Here is a 25544-nt window from a genome sequence, read left to right on the forward strand (position 1 = left end):
AAACTATGCCACCCTGGTTCCGGTGATACCAAGAAAACAGAACACATGCTTATGCTGAACAGATGTCACCATGAGGTCTAGCATCAGACATCCATTTGCAGCAACACCAATTGAGATCTTCCTTATTTTTATTTTCTTATTCTTATTTTAAAATAAATTCAGAGCTGGTCAGGTGGTCTTAGCATTAAAAAAAAAAAAAAAAAAAAAAAAAAGAAGGTATTTTAGGCTTGATATTTTATTAGTTCTTCATACTAACTAATTAACAATACAGTTTCGAGCTACCAGTTTAAAACACACTGTTTATTCAGAATAACTGAAGTCGAAACGTTATTTTGATTGCAGTTAGTCATCCTTGAAATTTTGAAATTTCAGTCTGAGTGAGAAAAACATATGGTACTAACTGCTATTAATCAACTCAAAATGCTGACATTTAAAGTTTCATACACAATTCATTGCTTTAATGGCTGACAAACTTTAGAAAGTACTTCATTTAAACCACACGCTTTTTAGGTCAAGCAATACACCATACACAGATAGACTGGAAATGAAAATATGCATTGCATTTTTATATAAAAGGCTGGTCCAGCTCTATCTGCACCTGATTATAGTTAGGTAGATTCCTGCCCAAATTATAGTTACCTGTAGAAATCATCAAGCTAATCTTTTGTCAACTGAGTCAGCCATAAAGGATACAAACAGTATGAGAGGTCATAGGGCAAAAAGGTTTCTGTGAATAGAGGGTGATTCTTCCAAATAATAAGTGATAATCTTGTCCATGCTGTTGTGTGTGTGCATGTACCATCAACACAGAGGTAGACTTTCACCGAAGGTAATGAAAGCAGTTTACAAAGGTAAGAGTTACGTCTGCTATATGTGTTTTGAATATATTCCCCTAATTGGAAAGACTGAACTTTCAAATTTTCATTTTCAAATACTTAACATTTCTTTGAGAATTGTCTTTCTGCAGTGTATACATGTATTAGAGAATACAGCTGTATTCTCAAAGGACACCACTCACTTCACTTGTGTCATGCTTTCATCTTCTAAAAGTAAAGAAGCATGGTGGGCTCTCTGTTTGTGCTCAGCCTATTGAGTGAAACAGCTTCCATGTAGACAACACACCTGCAGATCAGCACAAGCCTGACAGCATTGCTTACTTGAAGCTATCAGAAAACTGTTTCCAACCTTTCAACCATAAATCAAACTTTTTTTAGTATAAGTGATCAGTACGCTTCATGACTGAAAGAAATACAGTATAGTCCTAAAACTAAAAATGTTCAGTCTGGCACGCACCATTAGAGCTCCAAGCCATAACAAACCAATTTTCAATGCTTTAATATAATGCTAGACTACTTAATGCTGCAGTAAGAAAATCATTGTATAGTTCACTCATCAAAAGTGACTGATAAAGGTTACATAAAGATGAAGAACAGTATTTCCAATGGCACTGTTACATGATGACAATTTTTTCTCATATACACAACTTTTTTAATTGGCCACCTATTAAAATCCATCCTAATAGTATTGTTCCTACTTCGCTCTATTTATGATAGCATTACTCAGGCTTGCAGATGAGAGAAAAGAAAAAAAAATTCTTATGATTTTTAAAGCTCTTATTAAATTACCAAATAACTTGATATTGATAACCCATTCTTTCATAGGGTCTTACAAGCTTTTACAGCAGTCCTTTTTTACATGCTTTTTCATATTTAATGGTTAATTCAACATAAGTTTTATTGTTATGCATTTTCTGCACTGTTGTCATGTGTATAGAAAGAAGCACAGGAGCTATTCACGTCTAACCTGACACGAAAAGCAATCCTGACTGACCTATGGGTTTAATTGTCTGTAAATAAGCTGTGCAGGCAATAAGTACTGTTGTCTCTTTATAGGAACATCCAGGCTACTGAGTGCAATTCAGTACAGTAACCATTGCTTGTAATTAAGTGCTGCCGTGCAGTAGACTGACTTTCTATTTTGCTAAGAATTGTTTGCTCTGCAAAAAAAAAAAAAAAAAGAAAAGCATATAAGAACTAGAGCTACTTTCTCTAACAGCTCATCAGCTGCTATTTCACTAGGTTGTTGGTTGTTGTTTTTTTTTTTTTTTTGAGATTACTAGCTCATCCCCATACATGTGGAACAAGATGAGGTTGGCCGCCAAGCAGCGTCAATCTCACTTTTACAGCCTTTTTCAGGTCTTTGGGAATACTTGTCCCTGCTGTGATCATAGGTGTGTGCAAGTCTGGAACTATGCTGCCTCTTATGCTTGTCAGAAAGAGACATGTTCTTGATGTCATCTTAATTTTCTCACAGTTTGAAGAGAAACTTACCTCAATTCAAAATAACACATGCTAATGAAAAAAATACACTTTCTTATTTAAAAGCAAACAAACAAAAAACCTTGCATTTCTTTAGCCATTGCTAATAAAAAGGTTTTGAGAAATTCTTCATTTTGTTGCTCAAAATCATACTTGGGATACCTAATTGTATCTGTTATAATCTGTATCTGTATATATCTGTAAATACCTGTTGCCACACAATCTGCAGGTGCTCAGTTTTTTCCACAGCTGTGGTGGTTTGAATCATGAGATCAGTGCAGAAATATGCAGGTTTGCCTCAAGCCCAGATCCACAATGGCTCTCAGTAGGCTCTTAGAAGAGGACTCATATCACTTTGCATTTTCTCTTGATTTTCTCAGATAAAGCAAAACACATAAAATCCACACACCTCTCACTTGTGTCTTCTTCATTCATTCGGGGAAACTCTGTGAATGGTCTTTTATGTATGAGACTTCATTCTGCTCTCATTGGCTCCTAACAGGCCTAATTCCAATGAAAATGTATTTGTTGAACAAGAGTACAGCTGATTCATAACTCATGCGGACCAATGCTAAAGGCTGCCTGAAATCTGTGCCAAAGTCTTAAACCACACAAGAAGCAGTGAGAAGGGGTGTGGATATATGAATCTGTACAAGATCTCTGGAAAGAAATCACAGAATTTGTTCATGTAACATAATTTTAAGTACAAAATAATTTCAGAATCATTTAAAATATTTTTGTTCATGCTATTACAGGAACAGCAATGAACTGTCATGTTCCAGTGCACAGGCTACTGCAACAGGAGGCAGAAATAAAGGATTTTTTTTTTTTCCCTTCTAATTGTTTACATGACCAAAACCACAGAGATAAATCTAGGGAAAGCTGTAGACTTAAATATTGACTGAAATGAAACACTGAACTTGGTAAATTATGTATCAGAATTACTATGATGAATCTTATATTTCTATGTAAAAACTCAAGACCCCAGACAGTCATCCATGTGACAAAGATATTTAAAAGGATGTGTCTGAGAATTTCACATCTCGTTTTCTAAAACTGTAAATAAGCACCAGCTAATTAAATCGTTTTCAAGTAACAACTAACAACATTCTGTAACATTCACCATCTAAGTTATACTAAAGATTCTATCAAGATAAAATGAAATATTTGGTATCTAGGGAAACCATTCTACAATTATTGCATCTATCTCCATCCATAATTACAGCAAGGGTACCTCAGTGCTCTGTAACCTTTGCCAAATTGATATAACATATATGGCACTTTTTTTTTTTAATTGGAAGGGCTGAATTAGTGTCATAATAGGTCATAAATAAGACTTCTGAAGTTATAAAAACACACTGAAAAAAAAGCAACATAATACGGTCCTTTTTGAGTTCACAGCCATTCACATTATTGCGACATTTGAGGTATTCCTTGAAGAGGAAAAGGCACAAGCAATGTTGATGGATGCAGATGTACAGAATCACAGGAACTTATCCAGCTATCTTAACGCCCTGTTGAAGAAAAATACATATTTCAGCACAGTAATTTTTCCTATATCTCTATATTCTCTGGGCTTCAAGGTGAGTGCAAATTCATATTGCTTCAAATCCTCCCACATCACCCTCCCCACTTAGCTACCTCTTCAGGTTTGTAAAGGCATGAAGCTAGTCAGCATGTAGATAGATAACTGTCACTCTAATAGAGACTAGGCCAAAGCAAAGGCAACCAGCAAAAAGAAAGCATGTAACAGTGGTCTGAGCAGAGTGAAAAGTAATTTCAGATACAGAAATTTCAGCCCCTTTTCATACACAGAAAAAGGGCTACTCATTTTAAGAACAAGACTTGGACAAATAAAGAGTCAAAGACATTCAGCATATTTTTTTCATCTCTTTGCTCAGTCTTCCAGGGGCTTAATGTGAAAATCATAAATCATTAAGAACTAATTCCCACCTACTTGGACTTCCACTTCTCCGTGGTGAAGGACTACGGCTTCGAGATAACTGCAAGACAAACAGAATGGAGAATTCAGGTGTGCTAAAGATCAGTACCCAAGAAAGGCATCTGGGAACCCACCAACATTTGGAAAATTTGCATACTTTACTCTCTAGTGCAACTCCAGCGGTACAAAATCAAATTTAGCAAGTCCCTACTCTTTCTGAGTTTAAAATATCTGATGTTTTTTAAACTACCAGCATTCAGTTGAGGCTTACATGAGACAGAAGAGGACTCACGCTACGGCTGCGATTCCGACTTCTACTTCTGCTCCTGTGAGACCACTGCGAGAGAAGAGATTAGCAAACCTCTTTTAAGAGAGTGTTTACAAAAAGCAGACTCTGCAAGCAGACTTGTCATGCTGGGACAAGGTGTGAGGACACAGAACAAATACTAAATACAGCGAATTTTCTTCCTATAAAGAGCTCTGTCAAGAGTAGCACAACTTTTATTCCATGACAAATCTATTAAAGTAAATTGAACTATTTATCTTAAATACACTATGAGAATTTAAATCTTACATTTGACATACACCACTCCAGCCATATAGGGAACAACCTAGAATTCATTTTTTTAAATTTGAAAAAAAAAAAGAAAAAAAAAAGCTTAAATCCAATTACTTCCCTTTAGACATTGATTTTAAAATAGAGTTTAAACATAATGACTTCTCTTAATACACTCCTCAAGGAAAGTACATACCAGAGCTCCTCTTTTTGTGACTGCTTCTCCCTTCACAATCACAACATCATTTTCCATTAGAGCAGGCCACACATGATAGGCCACCAAGGCAGCTGTATAATCTGAGTCAACACTACGATGATACCTGTAGTAATACAGCGTACAAGAAATATCTGTGTTTAAGTGTAATATGATTCTTCAAGTTACCAAGGCTGATAAAAAGCATAATATTAGTATAGTTCATAAGTATCTTTCTTGACATTATTTTTGTGATATGCAAATAAGTTTTGTTCAAGTGAATCCATAAAAGAAATCCATTCACAAACCAGCCTTGGTAGAACAGTTCAAATGTCTGGGAGGCCATGTATTTGTATATCCACCACAGAAGTCAAGGCCCTTGGGTTCACTGACAGATCAAATCTCCGGAGCAGTTTTTTGACAGTCACATTCATCAAATCTTCCTGAAGTATCTTGTCAAAACGAGACCCTTATAAAGGATATTACAGAAATGTTTGGGATACTAGGATGTAAATTTATTATCAAGATTATGTGATACGAGATTTTACTAATTTTACTAATGAGATCCTCAGATACTGATAATGAAACAGTGACTTTCCTAAAAATTATTTGAAAGGGGTGTATTAACGCAGCAGATATATATTACCTCCCAAACTCTGCAAAATTGTCTGAGTAATAAATGCCTGGTTTTGCATATTCAAACTCAAAACAAATACCAAAAAACTGAAACAGAAAGTAGCAACGCATATATACATTACTAATGTATATACAATAGCAACTCATATAGAAGAATGTCATAAATAAGCAAGAAATTCTGCTGGAGGAAGACATAAGGTAAAATATGGTTTGTTCAATCCTTTTAAAGAATGCCATAGCATATATCTATGCCATATATGTAAATGTATTTATGCCATACATATATCTATACAGGTAGACAGATAGATGTAGGCGTATGTGTTCATACACACACATCTCCCACAGCAGCACACATTAAGCAGGTGTAGAAAACATCTGAAGACTATACTCTAGCATTACTGCCTTCATACTTTAGCCAGTTGCTTTGGATATAAAATAGCTAACTGACCAGTATTTGGACAGTTCTAGTCATGTATGACTTAGTACACTGTTGAAGGGTTACTTTTGTTTTTATTTCTCTTCTTGGCTTTCAAGATCCTCTCATTTGAGCTCCATTCTAATTTATTTTATTATTAGAAGCCTCTCTATTTCTGCAGCATTTCTTGCTTTTAAAAGCAGCTTTGTTTGAGCTACCAATCCCATTAGTTTTCTTGAAGGCTTGGGAATATTCTGTCAGACAACATAGCAATCAGCCCTAAACTCATGGAAAAAAAAAGAAAAAACGATGTTATGGTGTGTATTTTCTTTAAATAAAAATCCCATCTCCAAAAGGTATTTTCCTTTTCTCTCAGCTCTAAACTAGAAGAGACAGGAACATATTATAATCCATACATCATATATCAGCCACAGCCTGAAAATCACAGTATAGATGTTGATAGATCTTGGTATCAGCCACCAACTGGCAGATGTCAGTAAAAATGACTTACCAAATGGACTAGAGAAAACAGAGCAAAGATGCAGGCATTTTATAAACACTGGACAGAGATAGAGATTAAGCAGAGAAAGGAAGAACAATGATTTTCCTCTGAAAAGATAAATTGAATAAAGTTAAGAGATTAAAGCTTATCTTGAAAATTGCTATGCTGCTCATTAAGAAATAAGCTATAAATGCTGGCCTATATCCCAGCATTTCTATATAATTATAAACTTCAAAAACATAGGGAATTCACCATAGACCAGGAATATTTGCACCAAATTAGTGTTTTCATCAATCTTAAACCTTTATATTAGTTAGGAAAGAAATAGACTATGCAATCTGATGGATTTTTTCCATCTTTGATTTTTATAACAAGAGTCTCAATGAAAATAGGGCATTCTTACTTGGTCTCACTGAAGAGCTCACCATCCATACCAAAGGCAATATCAAGAGGAGGCGTGAGTGTCTGCATTGAAAAAGCCACACGGCATAGCTCTCGAATAAAACTGCTGATGACAGCAAAATCAAATTCTGGTGTGGATGAAATCTTTGGGTTGATGCTCATGGAGCGAATTACTTCCTGAAAATAAACACAGAGTAATTAGAGCTCACTACTGCTTTTATTCATGGGAAAGTAAGAAAATCCATCTGAAATATGAGTCTCAGCTTCCCACACTTAAAAATCAATATAAAAGGCTCTCAGAATTGTTATCTTAGGTTATTGCAGAAAACATTAGCTTCATAAAGCTAGAGAAACAGAAATAGAGTTGACATCAGCCTTAAGAGGGAGGATACAGTTTTTCAGTACAGAGCTTAAGAAAAATAATAAAATTCACCTTATATTTATGTGATTCATACAGTAACACTGCATCTTATCAACACTAGTATTCTGACAGAGATGTTAGAGTCGTAGGCAAATAAAACAAGAGACGATTGGGCCATAACAATATTATTCTGGAAAATAAACTGCTACAGGACATAAAATCCATGCAGTAAACTTCTCTTCCTGCTCCAGGGTACACTGCATTTCTAGTTTTCACAGTGAATTTATTAGCTACTGAAATTGATCAACACATCCCTTCCCCGCTGCCCTCGACTTACATTGACGCTGGCTTGAACATCATACAGATCCTCATGGCGAACTATATAATCCATAACGGTGTCTTCAAGTGACTCGGGCCCTGAGTGCCCTATAGACAGTGTCTTTCTTACACGCATCTTGAACTGCCTGTAGGCCATCTTTGCTGCTTGGAAAGACTCCTGGAAATATATAGAAGGTCCAGTTAAATGCAGGAGATCGCAAGGTCAGATTTTTGTCGGTCTGAAAGGATAACTTTAACCCGGTGTTATAGTTTTAAGGAGGAAGATAAAACATTGCTGTAGAGGTGATGGCTGAAAATACCCCTCTTCTGGGGGGACTTCTCTGATGAAATCAAGTTATGACTTATTTTTCAAAGGTGGGATTGAAAAGCTTCACAGGTAACACTCCAACTTGGCATATAGGATATACAGACACACATATACACACAGTAGAAATACATTCCAAGACATCAAGTACATAATTTAATAATTGCATTTTGATGCTACAGTCTAACATGTCAGACAGCAGTACTTCTTGTCTGTTGGGAAGAATGTTTGGGTAAAGACAACTGTGGAAAAAGAAATTGCAGTAAGTTAGATGTGCTTGGGATCACACACATTAAAAGATGCACTGCCTCTCTGACACAGGTATGGACTGTGAATTTCATTAGACAAGAAAATTAAACACAGAAAAAGGAAAACAAATTTCTTCAGGCTGAGCTCACAGTGAACATGAGGTTTGTAGGTAATTTCAAGGGACTCACAAAACTAGAAAAACATATAACCACAGGCAAGAAGGAATCATGACACAAAACATTTTCAGCTCTGTATAATGTAATATTTCCAAAAGTATTCATTTAAATGGAACAGTGATGCTTAGTGCGAGAGTCATCTGCCTTTCGAGCCATTCTAAATCTTCTTATGAGTCTCTCTTAGCACATGTACTGCAGATCACTGACCCTGTTCTAATGCAAGGGCAAGACAGAGGTAAACGGACATTAAACTAAGTTTAATGTAGAAGTGGGAGGGAAGGAAAAGGAAAACGAGAAATTTTCTTTTTTGTACTTCACAAACATAATGTAATCCGACCCAGTCGTAGTATTTTATGAAATGAGAAATATTTTTCCTTACCACTGCTGCTGTGTATATTATCCTCTGCACCACCTCCATATCATTGATGTACATCCTCAAAATTCTCTCTGCATCAAAGCGATCTTTAGAATAAATGTCCCCAAAGCGAGCAACCAGGAAGGCGTGCCGTGAAGCATTTGTGCTCCTGGCTCGGCCAGGTGAGCAGCTCCTCAGGGGAAGAGGACTAGGTGACCTGCTCCTCATGCGCCTCGGGGAAGGAGAGCGGCTCCTTGCAATCCTAAGTGAGACACACAACAAAACTTGCAGTCACTTCAGCATCTGCAGATGCCTTGGCCTAGTGGCAGCTTTACATCAATTTAATTATCATCAGGAACACTGAGATTTGAAGGCAAAACAATCAAAGTAAAGCTGCAGCTGATTTAGCATGAAGGCATTTGTGTCAGTGTATTTCATGGGCTAGATCCTAACTGATAAAATAAAACAGTTTCCAAAACTGTATAATGCTATTCACTTTGTTCTGGCTAAACACACATTTAACTATGAAAACTTCAGAGAGATATTTTTCTTCCAGTATCACTGAGAAGCTGTGAAGTTGAACAAATGAGAATAATAATTTCTGCCCCATAAGGTACAGTATGCAAAGAGGACTTAGAAACAACAACAAATCATCTGTTTTTATTCTGTACAGTTGTTTTCAATGAATTTTTTTAAAGCTATTCTATTTGTTATGAGCTCAGGATAACTGTAGAAAATTAAAAGTTAATGCACTAGGAGAAACCAGCTTAAAGCTGGTTTATGTTCCTCTGCAGCCAAAGTACAGAAGTTCAACTTCTGTTCATGTTTCACATTAACATGAGGAGCCACCTCATCCACCTAACCTTTACAATTTCTCCAATCCTGTGACTTCTTTGAAAAATGGCCCTACCTGCTCTGCAAAACAGACTTCTGGGCATCCAGGATAGAAAGCTCATCCCGCAACATTTCAATCTGCTGCTCACAGTCATTCAGATGATCTAACCTCCTCAGAGAGTCCTCCTCCCGGGCACGGGAAGCCTTCAGACTTAACCACATGGAATAAAGTCAGTCATGAGATGCCCTTCTACCAACAATGAAAATCATCTATCAATTAACCCTTATCAAACACGAACAGGAAGGGAGACTCTTTGTGCTGAAATACAATAAGATTAAAAGATTAAAAAAAACAATACTCTTAAGTACACTTTAAAGTGCAAAGGTGCCCTGTGGCAGGAGACAGGATACACTGCACTACGTTACAGCAGAGATGACTGGCTAACTGCTGGTGTCCTTGAACTACCTTAGATCATGAGGTCAAAGAAAACCATTGGTTTCTTTCTCATATTCTGACTCATCTAGAGTCAGAACTTGAAGGAAATTATAGGAAAGAAAACTGAGCTGACAGTTCTTTTCTCACATCAGGTCCTCAGTTACTTTTCTTCAACTATTCTGCTCAAAAGACATCACTAATGCTGTTATTTGAATAATACCAGAAGCAAATTATTCCTCTTCCACCCCCCCCCCTCCCCAAAGAAGTGTTTCTCAAACATCTGCAAATTTACAGTCTATTGCTTACTCTTACATAATGTTAGGAAGCATCTCAACACCTCCACTTCCCCTGCTAGCACAAATATCACTCTTGTTTTCCTCTTTCTAAAAAAATACCAATGCTTTCTATTCATTTTGGAGGCATTCAGTTTGTCCTCCCTTCTCTTTACTAATGAGCACTGGTGAGATTTTCCACAATCTGAACCTGAATCTGAATGAAAGTTATTACACCTATCAATTGGCAAGCTTTCTGCTCAGGAGAAGTTGCAGGAAAGCTTTAAGGAGCAGGACTGAGATCAGGTGATAAGATCAGCAAATCTGTCACAACTGTCCTTTCAACCTGGTTAGGAAAAGCTACAGATACAAAACAGTGTTTTATATCCACTTTTATTTCCAGTTAAGGCTAGAATCCATTCCTTGATGTTTGAAATTCCACCATTCCACTAGGAAAAAATACAACAGCCTTGAGAACTGTCAAGAACTCTTTGGATAAGAGCATCTCACTGCTAACCTCCAGTTCAGAACAATTCAGTAGTTACAAGGACTCTCCCCATTCCACCACTCCTTTAATTAAGCTTGACTCACACAGAAATTCAAGGCAAGAACAACGCACTTATGTCTTTTTCTCCAGACCCATTTTTTTTCTCTATTTTTTTTTTAAGAGTCCTCTCTGACAGAGAAAATACAACCTCCTAAAGTCACTAACTTCAGGTACCATATAGAATGTTAATAATTATAATCACGTTTATCAAAACTTCTTTCTGCTAACCTACATAATATGTCCTCTACAAAGCAGATGAAGACAGAAAAGCCGTCATGACCTTGCTTTCTTCAGCAAGTTGTCTGGCTTCACTCAGTTTGATTATACCTTGGCAAAACTCTAAATATCCGAGGAGTGAACTTCCACTTATAATAATACTAATAGGATTTTGTTCAGTCTGCATATGACAGCAGGTTTTCCACGGGAGACCCTGAAAAACTTCCAATTATATTTAAATATTGATTACTATTTATAAAAAAAAAACAAAAAAAAAACTATTTTTGTTCATAATGCTGCAGTAAAAAACTAAATCCTGTTATAATGCATATCCCAATATAACAAAGACTTACACTGACTCTACAAGTTAATTATATTGAGCCTAGAACACATTTGCTCTAGCAGCGCAGGAGAAAGAGGTGTCTGACAAAAAAAAACAATTGAAGTATACAAGACAGATAGACTACAGACAAGATAGATGAGTCCAACAGTTATTCCAAAAAGAAAAAAGAGTCAAAAGCAAAGGACAGTCCTGGGAAACCGCTATTTCAGTAAAAAAGATAAACAGATAGACAGATATATAGTTAACAAGACAGAAAAATGGATAAACCTGCCCTGGTGTCGCAGGCAGGTGAAGACTCGGCAAACCTGATTTTACTCAGCTGAAATGGTTACAGTTCTTATAGAATCATTTGAGTTGGAAGGGACCCTTAAAGATCATCTAGTCCAATTCTCCTGCGATTTTGAAAAGCTGTTTCAAACACAGAAATTGCTTCAATCGGAAGTTCAGAACCCAGACAAAAGACACAAAGACAGAGTTGTCAACTAAACTGAGGGTGAACATGAACAATAAGCACATGGAGATTCCAGAAATCCTGAATTCACGAAAAGACAGGAATGTTTTATTGTCTGTCACCAGTACAAATGTCGACACAAATTTCCATGCAGTCTGCATTAAGACCTACACACGGAATTTGTGAGAGGCTTTGTTCTCAACAAATTGCTTTCATCTGGAAAACAGTGGTCAGCTTTCATCTAAGAATTAAAATATTAATATGAGCTACTTTTCAGCTAAAAAAAAAATCAAAAACAGAAACATTTTATGGGAATGCAAGTCTATCTTCTACGTATCCATTCAAAAAGTTAAAGTCTGAAGTGATGAACACCTACCAGGGAAAGTCCACAGATGAAATCCATTAATTTGTATTATTCCAGAAGCAACGATAGGCATTTAGAATCCCTACTACTCTTTCACATTCTTTTCTGATAATATAACCATTAAAAACAAAAACAAAAACTGGGCTATATTTCATAACAGTGAAGAATTATAACTGCTTCTAGAACTGTAGAACCAGCCACAAAATAAAATTAGTTTTAAAGGCTACCGCGCTTAAGTGGAATGGGAAGTCCCCCCAGTTGCTCTATTACTGATCCAAATTAACTCTCCAGATGTGACCAAGACATTAAGGAACTGTAAAAATTTTTAAAGCAGAGACAGCAACATTACTAATACTCATGTACAGTTCTGTGCAGACAGGCAAAAGGATCTGGAAAACACTCTGAAAGAAAAAGCCTAATAAATAACTTCACCTTAAGGCAGAGAAACCAAAATGTTTTCTATCTAACATATATCCTTACTTTCAAGAGCATCATAGCAGGAAATCCATGTCTGTAGTTCACTACATTCCAAATATGGTTCACTCCTACTAATTTCATCTACAAGACTGAATGCTATCAAGCCGATCATTTTGAAGTAACTTTTCCTCTAACCTAAATAGGTTAGAGGAACCTAACCTCTTGAAGCAAGAATAAAGTTTCTTCTCACTTGGATTGATTTGTGCTACTTCTTCCTAGAAAGCAGAGGAAAAAGCTCCAGGATGTCAAGACATAGACATATTTTCTCTATAGCATAGGACAGTGTAGTAGAATAAACAGCATCCATTCAGGTAGAAGATGGACAGTCTTTGCATGCTGACTTTCTGTCACAAATGCAGCAAGATTAGATTTTTCTTACGCTGCTCTTAGCTGAATAATTTCATCTGCTGCTGTCAAAAGAGTAGTGGCTGATTTGGTCTTTGTGTCTTCAAGAGCCAACTGGGTTTGTGCCAGACTGCAAGAAAAATTAATAACCTTCATGGCAAAGGCAGAGATTCCACCAGAGAATTTAATAACTGTTTCAGCAGACCATATCTGTACCAATTTAACATATGAAAACCATCACAGTGGTCTTTGTGCAGGCTATCGGCACACAACATAGTTTATAAAAGTCATATCTGACTAAGCAAAAGAATTATTTTGCTACAACTCATGTTTTTTTCATTAAGGCTCAACCAGTTTTTCATCTATTCCAACAATTTACAGTGCTCAGAATGACTTCACTGTCTGTAAATGGGGTATCATGGGACATGAAATCTTTCTTTTGCATTTGTCCTGTTATCAGTAACTACACAATAACGACCCGTAGCATCATTCATCCTGAAAGGATAAAAGCACAACTTCTCTTCTGCCTGAAATACCTACAATTACTTCTTTCGAGCTTTCTGCCTTCCAGAGTCCTGCCTTTGTAAAGCACAGCCAGCCCCTCTCTAACCTGACTGCACAAAGAATCCCAGCCCACAAGGCTGTGAAGAATCTTTGCCACTTCTTACAGAACAAGCCTAAACCTGCCTTGTTTTGTACCGCAAACTGCCACATGCTCAATCTCTGTAGTGAATAAGTTTCCTTGTATTTCTCAACTTGACCATCCAACACTTCTCCCCAGCTCAGCAAATAAAGTCTATCCACACAGGAGCATAGGATGAAGTGCTTCATGCTTAAATCAACCTTTATATACACAGAACTTCATATGTACATAGAACCACAGAATAGCTGAGGTTGGCAGGGAGCTCTGCAGCTTGTCTGGTCCAACCCATGCTAAGTTAGGGACACACAGAGCATGCTGCCCTTTTGAAGGTCTCCAAGGAGACCACAACAGTGCTCAATTGCCTGCACAGTGAAGAAATGCTTCCTCATGTTTAGAGGAAAACTTCTCTGTTTCAGTTAGTGCCCACTGCCTCTTGTCTCCTCCTCCAGCACCCAGCACCACTGAGAAGAGAGTGGCTCCATTTTCTTTACACTCTCCCCTCAGGTATTTATTTATATACATTTGTAGGACCCATTAATCATACAACTAAGTCAAGCTCCAACCCCCTGCCACGGGCAGGTTGCCTCCTATCAGATTAGGCTGCCCAAGGCCCCATCCAACCTGGTCTTGAATGCCTCCGGAGATGGGATTCCACAGTTTCTCCGGGCAGCCAGCGCTAGTGCCTCACCACTTTAATTTCCCACAGCTCTTCTCAATGGTCAGAAATATCAACACATGACAACTCCTTTGCTTATTAAATCTTCCAGGCTGGAATTATTTTTGCAAGATTACCTAATTCTGGCAAATTTGTTGGACAAGGGGATTGAATGCAACTTCAGTAAATTTGCAGATGACACCAAGTTGGGAGGAAGTGTGGATCTGAGAGGAGGAAAGCCCAACAGAGGGACTGGCTGAGGCCAATGAGATGAAGTTCAACAAGACCAAATGCTGGGTCACAACAACCCCATGCAATGCTGCATGCTTGGGAAACTGAAAAGGGGAAAAGGATCCTCTGTGTTAACTGACAGCCAGCTAAACATGAGCAGTGTGCCCAGATGCCGAAAGAGGCCAACGGCATCCTGGCTTGTATCAGAAATAGCACAGCCAGCAGGAGCCTGAAGGATCATCCCTCTGTGTTCAGCACTGGAAAGGCCGCATTTCAAGGACTGTGTTCAGTTTTGGGCCCCTCACTACTAGAAAAACATCGAGGCCCTGGAGGTCCAGAAAGGGCAAGGAAGCCGTGAAGCATTCAGAGCACAAGTCTTACAGAGAGTGGCTAAGGGAACCAGGATTGTTTGGAGGGGAGGAGGCTCAGGGGAGACCTGACCTCTCTACAGTGACATGAAAGGAGATTGTGGCAAGGTGGGGGTTGGCTGCTTCTCCCACGTAACAGTCACAGGATGAGATAACAGACATAATGGCTTTAAGTTGTGCCAGGGGAGGTTCAGGTTGGATAGTAAGAAAAATTTCTTCTCTGAAAGAGCAGTAATGCATTGGAACAGGCTGCCCAGGGAGGTGGTAGAGTTACCATCCCTGGAGGTTTTCAAGAAAGGCATAGATGCAGCACTGAGGGACACACCTTAGTGAGCACACAGTGATGGATGGACAGTTGGTCTAGATGATCTTAGAGGTCTTTTCCAACCTTAATGATTCTAAAGAATGCAAGAACAAAATAACCCTTTCTTCCAGATGTTGTGGAATCTTTTTCTGTTTCACCTCTACACTTCTGATACTTAATATATACTGACTGTAAGACTTTTCTGTTGCCTTATCTTCTTTCCAAGGGGATGCACAGATCTTTAACTCAGAAATGAGAGACTTCCTTGACAGTCAAAAATCAAAAATGTCTGCATTTATCCAAAATCCAGATACTTGGGGAGTAGCAGGCATCTGCCAGACTAGGATACATGATGAAATATTCTTTCTACTAAACCGCTTTTTCAATTCTAGCTTACGCAGTTCTGAGACCTGAGAACTTGATGTTCTTAGGATTTCTTAATAAAAGCATTAACTTACACCCTTTTTTGTATTAACCAAATTATCAATGATTTTGTGATCCTGTGATTGTGAACATTCACTTTTCTCACACTAAATAGAATACAATGGAAAATATCTGCCACTTGGAGTGGCCTCAGAAATGTTCTTAGAAGTGGCACAAACTAGACCAACTTGTTTATGAAGCAGACAAATATTTTGCAACTACAGTGCTCCATAAAATGTGCTTCATGCAATCCAAAAACTGTTCAGTCCCATTGGACTATGTGAAAATCTGCCTTTCTTCTTTCATCTTGCCATAACGGCTTTAGATCTTAGAAAGCCATATTGTACTAATTACATATTAATTATGATATGCTCTACATCCTTCAATAATGATTGCACTGAAGCTACTTTATTTTTTATCAATGTTTGCTCAGCCTGTAAAAGTCTATGAACTATAATTTAAATGAGATGGTTATGTTCTATACAGGACTCTTGCCTTGAGTACTGCCGTGTTTGCCAACACTTCTTCCAGAAGCAAAACCTATCAGGTCAATCGAGGAATCTAAGTATGACTGTATCACCTGTAGCCCACTTTGAACACAAATGGCATATTTTGAAACACTGATTTTAAGCCAGAAATGAACAATTTTACAAATCTTCCAGTATTTAAGTATCACTAGAAAAAAGTATTGAAGGGAAAAAAAAAACAGGGAGGGGAGGGGGAAGAGCAGGATTCTTATGGGGAGTTAACTCCCAGTTAATTCCCCTACTCTTGTTGCACATGGTCAAGTTCCAGACGAGTTGATGTCAGTTCTTCCTGCAGCTCCTGCAGCTGAAAAGTCTGCCTCAGTTGTCTCTCTTTCTCAATTGAATCCTACAGTGAAACAGAATAACAGTTTCAACATTCTACCTTACAGAATCCTTCAGTAATTTAGCAATCTTAGCATGCATGTTTCCAAAAAGCTCAGTAAAGACCGTAGAATCATAGACTTGCTCAGGTTGGAAAAGACCTTAAAGATCATCTAGTCCAACCACAGCCTAACCATACTAACCATAATAACCATAACTAACAGCCCTCTACTAAATCATGTCCCTGAGCACCACATCCAAACGCATGCAGGGATGGTGACTGAACCACCTCCCTGGGGAGCCTGTTCCAGTGCTTAACAACCCTCTCTGTAAAGAAGTTTTTCCTGATAGCCAACCTAAACTTACCCTGGTGCAACTTAAGACCATTTCCCCTCGTCCTGTCACCAGTGAGAAGAGACCAACCCCGCTCTTGCTGTAAGCACCTTTCAGATACTGGAAGAGCAATAAAGTCTCCCCTCAGCTCCTTTTCCCCAGACTAAACAGCCCCAGTTCCTTCAGTTGCTCCTCGTGGGACATATTCTCCAAGCCTTAACCATTTTAAGGTAACTGAAAATAAAGTTTTGACTGACTACAACAAGTACAGATTTGTGAATTCATGCACACAAAATAGAAGAAGTACTCACTAAAACAAGTCAGGTAACCGTTATATTTCAAGAAAGCTGCACGTACAGCAGCGTGCTATGTTTTCAACAACCGATAGATGTGCCTTATGGTACTAAACAGGTAACTGCACAGCAGGCTTTTCTTCAAGCTCTGAATGTCACGTGCAGTTGTTACCATGAGCAAAAAACAACATATTTCATTCAGCAAAATGAGGAAGGGAGGCTATTATTCCCTTAAAAAAGTCCCTTTAAAATAGACTTCCTACCTACCTGAATCAAGGAGAGGCTAGTTTCAAAAAGCCTTCCTGAAGTAGCATGGGAAAACCAAGTCCCTAACCACGGCAGGAGACGAGTTTTTATTGTCTCTACACCTGCATAATGCCCACCTGGGAAAATACAAGCATTAGGAAACTGTGAGACACACAGAGAGGCAGAGCTTAAAGAGATGGCACATGTGAAATGTGCCAGTAATAAGGCAAGGCATTGATTTACCATCTTGAGATGTCTCATTGAGGATTGTGAAGAGCTGCCCTTGAATCATAGATGTCATTTCTATTAATTCACAGCACTGGTTCAGATTTTGATCACAGGAATTGATCTGTAAATTAATTGGTATTAATAGATCTGCCTGGAATTTCTTGCTTAGAATGATTCCTGTTGTGATTGTGACATTAAAGGGTTGGCTCTTTATGTGACTTTATTATTATTATTATTATATTTCCACAGCTATTTCTTACTGCACCCTTCAGAATAATCATCTTCAGAATGATCATGTTGCTAATAAACACACAGGCTACACATCAGGATTCCATGGCCCCATTAAGTCACCACCAGACAAAACTAACTCCTTTCCCCAGTGACAAACAAGCTGCAACCATAAATAAAAGAATATAAAGATGCATTAAAATCTTTTAACAGTTTTTGTTGTTGTTGAGTTTTTTGGTGGTTGTTTTCTTTTTGTTGTTGTTGTTGTTTTGTTTTACATAGTACATTATGAGGCTGTTGGATGAATAAAAATTAATTCAAAGTACAATTTTATGTATTAGTGGAAGTAACACAAAGAAGGCTTTTTTTAAAAAAAAAAAACAAAAAACAAAAAACTTTATCAACAGCCACAAGAGCTCTTTGTAGTTTCACCTGATTTAAGAGTTATCAGCTGAAACAAGCAATACTCAAGTCTGGGCAAACCCCAGCATTAAGCTAGGAAACAACAGAACAGTAAAATTAAATAACTTTCAATAAATACAATTCCCAAAAGGAAATTATGGAGCTCAACTTCTCAGGACACTCCTGCACCTGCCAAGAAAAAAACACATCCTTTGTACCCACTTCCTTCATCTTTATTTGTAACACAGCTATCATCTTCACCTTGCATTGACCACCAGGTCCTTATGCTTCCATGGCTCCACGTAGTTCGTAGGAGCTTTGAAAACAGGAATGACCCTCACCCGTCCATAGTCGCCTCAAGCAGCAGCTTTCCTCTGTCCTCAAGAAGTACAGTCTCACCCTGCTAACATTCACCAGAACACCACCGCAAATTGCATTTTTCCAGCTCATTACACTGACATGACACCCACAGTGCTCCCATCTGCCAGCTCTGCTCCTCGCAGCAGAGAGCTGCTCATCTCCATCTCCAGGATCTGTGGACTGCACTCACCCACCTCCTGTGCTGTTGAGCAGCCCCAAGGCCTGCTGCCAGCACTCACATGCAACGTATAAGGCGAGTGCTCCTGTTCCTCCATGCTCTGCAAACCTTTACCAGCCTCCTTCTACTATTACTACCTCTACTTCTTTACTACCCCTACTACCCTTTACTACCTCTACTTCTACTCCTTAGGATTGCCCTCGGCCAGGAATCCTGCACAAAGGCTGTAACCCTGCATACAACAAGGTATGCACAAAAGGGTCGCATCTCGGCTCAAGACCTTCACCCACCGGTCACAGCAGCAGGCTGAGGGCAGCCGCAGTGCCCTGAGACACAGGAGTGAGGATGTTGTGGCCATCGTCACTGCTGAGAATATTTACAACTTCCAAGCCTCAGTTCCCTCCATCGCCACACCTTACCCTCGATGTAGCCCTTCCTGTCCTGCTCACACGATTTCGCCCCCTCCACCTCCTGCCCTCTTCTCTCTTCACACAGCCCTGCTGCTGCCTTGCAGCCGAATCCTCCTCCATCCCCTCCCGCCCGCCTCCAGCTTTCTCCTCCCCGTGCAGTTCTCTGCTCCCAGGCCCCTGCGCAGCACTCCCCGAGCACCCTCTGCCCTTCCCTTGGCCGCTGTTTCGCCTCGTGCCTCCTACCACCTGCGCAGCAGAACTCTCTTTGACTTTGTCTCGGTTACTGCAGCGCGCAGATCCCTTCCAGCTTTCCACCCTCGCCACAAGCACAGGAAAACTAACAACGTTGAAGCTGCGCACGCCAGGAGGCAGCAGTGTGTACACGTGCGCGTCCCAAAGCGGCGCTCAGAGGACAGCTGCGATCACCGCGGAATCACAACTCGGCGGGCTCCGGGCAACCGCCGCCTCCCGCCGCCCCTGCGGCCCCACGGCCGCGCTGCCCGGGGATCCCGGGGAGAGGCAGCCGATGCGGGTTTCCGCGGCTCTCCGCACCTCATAGTCCTTAGACCAGCTCTCTAATTTCTCTTGCATTAGCCGGCAGCTCTCGGCTTTGACAAGCTTCTTCAAGCTGCCAGCCATGCTCGTGGGCAGCTCTCTCACGGGTGGGCCCGTGACCGGGACGGGCTGCTGCGGTCTCGTTGTCTTGTCCTGTCCTGTCCCGTCCCGTCCACCCGCGAGCCCTCCGATGGTAGCACGGGAGGAGCTGATGCCTCCCGCCGGGGCTCACGGCTGTGGGCGGCGCCACGGCGCCGCTGCCTTTATAGCCGCGATTATAACGTAGGCCGGCCGCGGCGGGTGCCAGGACGACGCAAGCAGGGCGCGCTCTGCTTGTGGCAACGGGGCGGCCACCCCGCGGCGCCATTGCCCTCCCCGGCCGGGCCCGGCCCAGCGCGGCGGGGAGCGCAGGGGCATGCGGTGCGTCCGCCAGGTGGCGCCATAACACTTCTATGCCGTCTGCAGCCGCCCTCGCTGCTGCTGCCTGCCCGGGGCGAGCGGTCGCCCCCTGGTACGGGCTGGAGGAGGAGGCGGCGATGGAGCAGGAGCGATGTCTCACCGCGCCCCTCGTTTTCATTTCCTAGCGTGGAAAAAATAAATAAATAAATAAATACCCCTGTGGCTTAACGCAGAGAAATCCTTGAGTTATTTGCGAAGGGACCTGTGGCTGGGAACGCTCACATAAGCGCTATTGAGGGGCTGCTCGCCACGTGCGTGGAGGAGCTCCTTATTCCAACAGCCTTTTGCCAGCCTCGAACGCTTCGCTGCGGGAAAACCGCTCCGCAACGCGCGGTCACCGCGGGGCCGGTCCCCGCCTGACGTCAGGGCCGTGCGAGTGTCGCGATGGGCTCGGGGACGCGCGTGAGGGTCACGGCGCTGATCCGCAGCGCAGGGCGCCGGGAAGTCGGTCGGCGTCCCTGCGGAGAGCGGCGGGCCGTCGGCGGGCAGCCCCGCCGCCTCTCTCCGGCAGGGGGAGTGCGGAGCTGCCGCAGCCGCGGCGGCACCCGAGGAAGATGGCGGCGGCCGCTTCCGAGCAGGTCCGTGCGCGGGGCGCGGCGCGGGACGGCCGGGCGGGGGGCGCGGCTTTCGCGGTGAGGGTCCGAGCCGCGCTCGGGACGGGGATCCCGGCGGCCAACAGATGTCCCCCTCCGAACATGTGGGGCCGCCGGGAGGCTGACTGCGCGCCGCGGTCGTGACAGCAGCCGGAGTGCCGTGCATGGGCCTGGGGGGGGGGGGCGAGGGGGAAAGCGAGAGGGGAGAGTGCGTTTGGGAAGCGGGGTGTTCTGACGTGTTGGCACGGAGCCGCGGCGGCGCTGCGCGAGTGGGAATGAGCCGCTGCTGGGTGAGGGAGCGGCCCGTTATCCGCGCCGTATAAATAGAGCTGCGCCTGAGTCACCGCGCTCGGCTCGGGGCGTGCAGGAGCGCGGGGCGAGCTCGGCTGGCTTCGGCATGTCAGACTGTGCGCAGGTCAGGCGCCTTTCTTGGTACCGTTTCCTGCTCGGCTCCAAAAGAAAACAGAAGGCGTCTTCGCCCGCCGCATCGGTCCATCCGCGTGCAGGTACAGGAGCGCACGGGGCAGCTCCGGGATCCAGCCGAACGCACCTTGTGCCATCAAAAGACTGAACCCCTTTTTGGACCTTTGCACAGCGACCTGAGTCATTCAGTTAAGGTGGAACAAAGCAGTGTACAAAGCTATGGAAATAGCCAGGAAAATCAAGCTTTCTTTCCCTATGAATGTCTGTGAGAGTTTCTGATATGCACTAATAGGACTGTTTGCAGGGAAGCACCTTGCAATCCAATCACTGTCAAACAGTAAGTTACAGCCAGGCCCATTCCCTCTAACAGGTTGGCTGGCAGTGGCTTTATACTGTAAGTACAGAGTGGCGGGCTGTAATAAAACATAATCAATCCTGGGTGGAATATAATATATTCCAATGATCAGTTGTGTATTTTTTTGCATACATAGACGTGTATCACTTTGGTGGATTTATACACACCTCGCAACAGCTAACCCGTGTTTTGTATCATAGCAAAGTTCCAATGGGCCAGTGAAGAAATCTATGCGTGAGAAGGCTGTAGAACGCAGGAATGTCAATAAGGAGCACAACAGTAACTTCAAGGCCGGGTACATTCCAATTGATGAAGACCGACTCCATAAGACAGGCTTACGTGGCAGGAAAGGCAATTTGGCCATCTGTGTGATCGTCCTTCTTTTTATTTTGGCTGTCATCAATCTGATTGTGAGTATAATACTTAGGCTGTAAGCAATGTTAGGAGTGTTTTGTTTTGACTGTTTATTAGAGAAAGAAAACTTGTACTCCAGTATGGCTGAGAAGGACATAAAAAGTACTGAGGGAGGCACATAATTTTTTCCCTCTCCTTTTTGCTCCTTCGTACTTTGTGCAGAATTAGACAGAAGAATCCTTCCAGTTCAGTCATCCGTATTTCACTGGCACAGTCCCAGCATGAGCCCACAGGAGCAGGAGCCTTGATGCTCTTTCTCCCTTCCAGAAACTCCGCAGCAGAAAATGCACAGAATGTTATTAGTGCAGAACAGATGTATCCAGGATTCACTGTTAAGCTACCTGTAATATTGAAGTCATGTCTGACAAGGTGTGTTTTTCTTTCAGATTACACTTGTTATCTGGGCAGTGATTCGAATCGGCCCCAATGGTTGTGACAGCATGGAGTTCCACGAGAGCGGCTTACTGCGGTTTAAGCAAGTTTCTGACATGGGGGTGATACATCCGCTGTATAAAAGCACTGTAGGAGGCAGACGGAATGAAGATCTGGTGATCACTGGAAATAATCAGCCTGTAAGTTATATCCGGAACTGGAATGACACTCGGGTTATTAATAAACGTAATGTTTGCAACGTCATTAACTTAAAGACTCTTGCTTCTGAAGATTGTATTTCAGCAAGGAACAACCAAGCTTAGTGTGGAGAAAGACAAAACTTCCATCACCAGTGATATTGGCATGGAATTTGTTGACCCCCGGACACAAAATACTCTGTTCAGCACAGACTATGAAACTCATGAGTTTCATCTGCCAAATGGAGTTAAAATCTTGAACGTACAAAAGGCCTCTACAGAGAGGGTATGTCTTCTTCAACTTCTAAAAAATTAACTTCCTTAAGTGCTCTCTATAAAGCTAATTACAGAATTGTCTTAGTTGGAGAATACGGAAGAAGTTTATTAATTTCATCTTCCAAATCTAGAAATGTGACTGAATATAGCTAAAATTGGCACCTCTGAAAACCAAACGCGTCCTAAAAATTAGAATAGAAATGAAAACTGGCATTATTAAGCAAGTGTAACATCTGGAATACCATGCTGGCTCCATCATCAGGATTAGGAAGCCCTGTGTGACTTTGTGTTAAGCATCTACATACATTTGCTTGTACGTGGAGAGCTGTTTCAGAAATAAAATTCCTATGAAAAGGTTTTCTTTTTTTAGTAAGAACTTTCAACGTCGTGCATCGCTTTCGTTCTATTGGTGATAAATGTCAGTACAATCAGAATTTCAAAGAAGCATGGAGAACAATCGTGGCATTATGAGTTTTGTTAGTTCATGGCTTCCAGGTTGAACGTGTTCTTAGTTTGGTTTCTACATTAAAAATACTTTATTTATCAGAGAATCAAAAACCTGTATATTTTTGTATGCATAATGTCAGTCTTCATGTCAGACTGAAATTTCTTTCTTGCATATCAGTCATACGAAAGGTTTTCCAAACACAGTACTGCACACAGTTCTGTTATGTAACACTTAACAGAGTGGTGTCAGTGGATTTATTGAGGGTTGCATGTGTCTCAGGACCAAGAAAAGACAGTGGTTTTCATTTTCTCCCTTATGTTTTCTCTGCTGGCTAGCAATTAAAAAGTATGCAGCAGGGAGAAAAATAACAAGTAGAACTTTAAATATGTCAGAGCAACAGGTTAAATAAGAACAGAGGAACAAGTTTACATAATTAGTCCTTACATGGAAGGCTGCACTTGCTTGCAGCATTGATTTTGTATCCCATGCAACTGTCACGTGAGTTATTTTTATCACAGTTGAGTGATACACAGACAAACTATGTTACATACCTTCCAAAATTAAGTAAGCCATGCAAATGTAAATGTAGAAAATCACAAACAGGCAAAATCTTCAGAGTTATAATGGGAGAAGGGCACAAAACACGTTGAAGTTTTTTTATTAAATTATTGAGCAATGTTTTCAAGATTATTAAAGTTACTCAGATGAACCCAAGTGGCACATTTTCATTGATCTATAATACTTGTGTTTGTGTACATTTTTAGATTACTAGCAATGCAACCAGTGACCTAAACATAAAGGTTGATGGCCGTGCTATTGTCCGTGGAAATGAAGGCGTTTTCATCACAGGCAAGACCATTGAGTTTCGAATGGGGGGCAACATGGAGCTTAAAGCAGTAAGTATTTCACAACAGCATTTTCTGAATGTCTTTCTTTCAAGTTCAAGCTGATAGTTAACTCTTTTTGTTTTGTATCGATTCAAATTTTATATAAAATAATAATAATTCATAAAAGTTTGGTTGCAATCAGCATATTTAATTGGATTTTTTAAAGGTAGATTATTATTACGCTTTTAATTTGCGGCTTAGCAGTGTCCAGGTAATGCTGTTTTAATACTATAAGACACTAAAATCCCATGAAGAGATTCAAGGTAAGCTATTGTTTTTTTGCACTGAAATGAACACCAAAGGGAATACATGTTCTTTTCCTGAACCTTTACTGTGGACAGCGACCTTCAACAGAAGCACAGAGACTAAAATTAGTCCATTTCATTTATTTTTAATTCACTGCCTTTGCTTATAGGTCTGTGAAGAATTGTCTAGCACGTTACCACTGCTTTCTAAGTACTGATCTACCACTAGAATAGCAAAGTACCATGGCTGTAATGGAGAAACTGATGGGTGTTATTCATGAATTTAAACAATGAAACCATCTTATGTGTTATGTTATATTCTGTAGATTTCTACAACCTTCCTAACAACATAATTTGTAGTTAAACTAGCTTGTCCTTCCTAAAAATTCTTTTTTTCCTTCCCTTTTGAAAGGAAAACAGCATTATCCTGAATGGAACTGTGATGGTCAGCCCATCGCGACTGCCGAGCTCTTCTTACGGGGAGCAGTTTAACAACGGCAACTGGCTGCGATTCAAGCTGTGTATGTGTGCGGATGGAACACTGTTCAAGGTGCAGGTGACAGGTCACAACATGGGTTGTCAGACCTCTGTCAATCCGTGTGGAGCCACACACTGAGACGCAAAGCACTACCAGAAGAGTTCTCTTATGTGTTTACAAGTATTTGTATGAAGTAACTGCATGCCTTCAAGGATTTCTGTTTCTACAAGAGTTTATACTAACATTTATTACATAATATTTTTAAGCACAGGCTGTTAGATTCAGCAGTTTAACGCCATCGTTGTGCTAGCCATAATAGCAACGCCGATTCAGCAAGCTTTCAGTTTATGTGCATACTGAAATGCCTTCCTGAATTGGGATCAGCAGAATGTGTTTAAAGAACTGAAACTTAACTGTAAGCAGCAGTGTCTTAAGGTCAGGTCTCTTTTTTTCCTGTGAATTGTCAGTATTCAATTCTGAAGTTAAAGTGAAGTCTGCAATTCTTTGTGATGGTATTGGATCCCGTGACAGCAGAGTAACCACAGGTATATCTGAATTTGTCAACAGTGAAACTACATCTATGGTGAGCTGGGGCCTTATAAATAAATTACTGTAGCCTTAGAACTGCTTTTGTAGAGGGATGGTGTTCTGTGCTAAAA

General features: G+C 40.9%; 2 protein-coding genes across 4 annotated transcripts; one reads left to right on the forward strand and one right to left on the reverse strand.

Annotated features, from left to right (window-relative positions):
- Positions 1 to 4243: 4243 nt before the first annotated feature.
- On the reverse strand, positions 4244 to 19822 carry SPATA18 (spermatogenesis associated 18; the record flags this gene model as incomplete). Its single annotated transcript, XM_079534134.1, has 11 exons — positions 4244 to 4321; positions 4532 to 4597; positions 5013 to 5136; positions 6966 to 7141; positions 7663 to 7821; positions 8773 to 9010; positions 9659 to 9793; positions 16427 to 16530; positions 17399 to 17514; positions 17621 to 17726; positions 19736 to 19822. The coding sequence occupies 11 exons, from the start codon at positions 19820 to 19822 to the stop codon at positions 4244 to 4246; spliced, it is 1389 nt and encodes a 462-aa protein (XP_079390260.1).
- Positions 19823 to 20581: 759 nt separating this feature from the next.
- On the forward strand, positions 20582 to 25023 carry SGCB (sarcoglycan beta; the record flags this gene model as incomplete). Of its 3 annotated transcripts, none has more annotated exons than XM_079534936.1 (6): positions 20582 to 20599; positions 21769 to 21978; positions 22369 to 22554; positions 22646 to 22837; positions 24040 to 24171; positions 24820 to 25023. In XM_079534936.1, the coding sequence occupies 6 exons, from the start codon at positions 20582 to 20584 to the stop codon at positions 25021 to 25023; spliced, it is 942 nt and encodes a 313-aa protein (XP_079391062.1). The 3 variants fall into 3 exon arrangements, with proteins under 3 accessions (XP_079391062.1, XP_079391061.1, XP_079391063.1); XM_079534935.1 differs by lacking the exon at positions 20582 to 20599 and adding an exon at positions 20752 to 20775; XM_079534937.1 differs by lacking the exons at positions 20582 to 20599; positions 21769 to 21978 and adding an exon at positions 20752 to 20775.
- Between the last annotated feature and the right edge of the window lie 521 nt (positions 25024 to 25544).

This window comes from Tetrao urogallus (genome assembly GCF_951394365.1).
Source record: "Tetrao urogallus genome assembly, chromosome: 4".
Lineage (NCBI taxonomy): Eukaryota > Metazoa > Chordata > Aves > Galliformes > Phasianidae > Tetrao > Tetrao urogallus.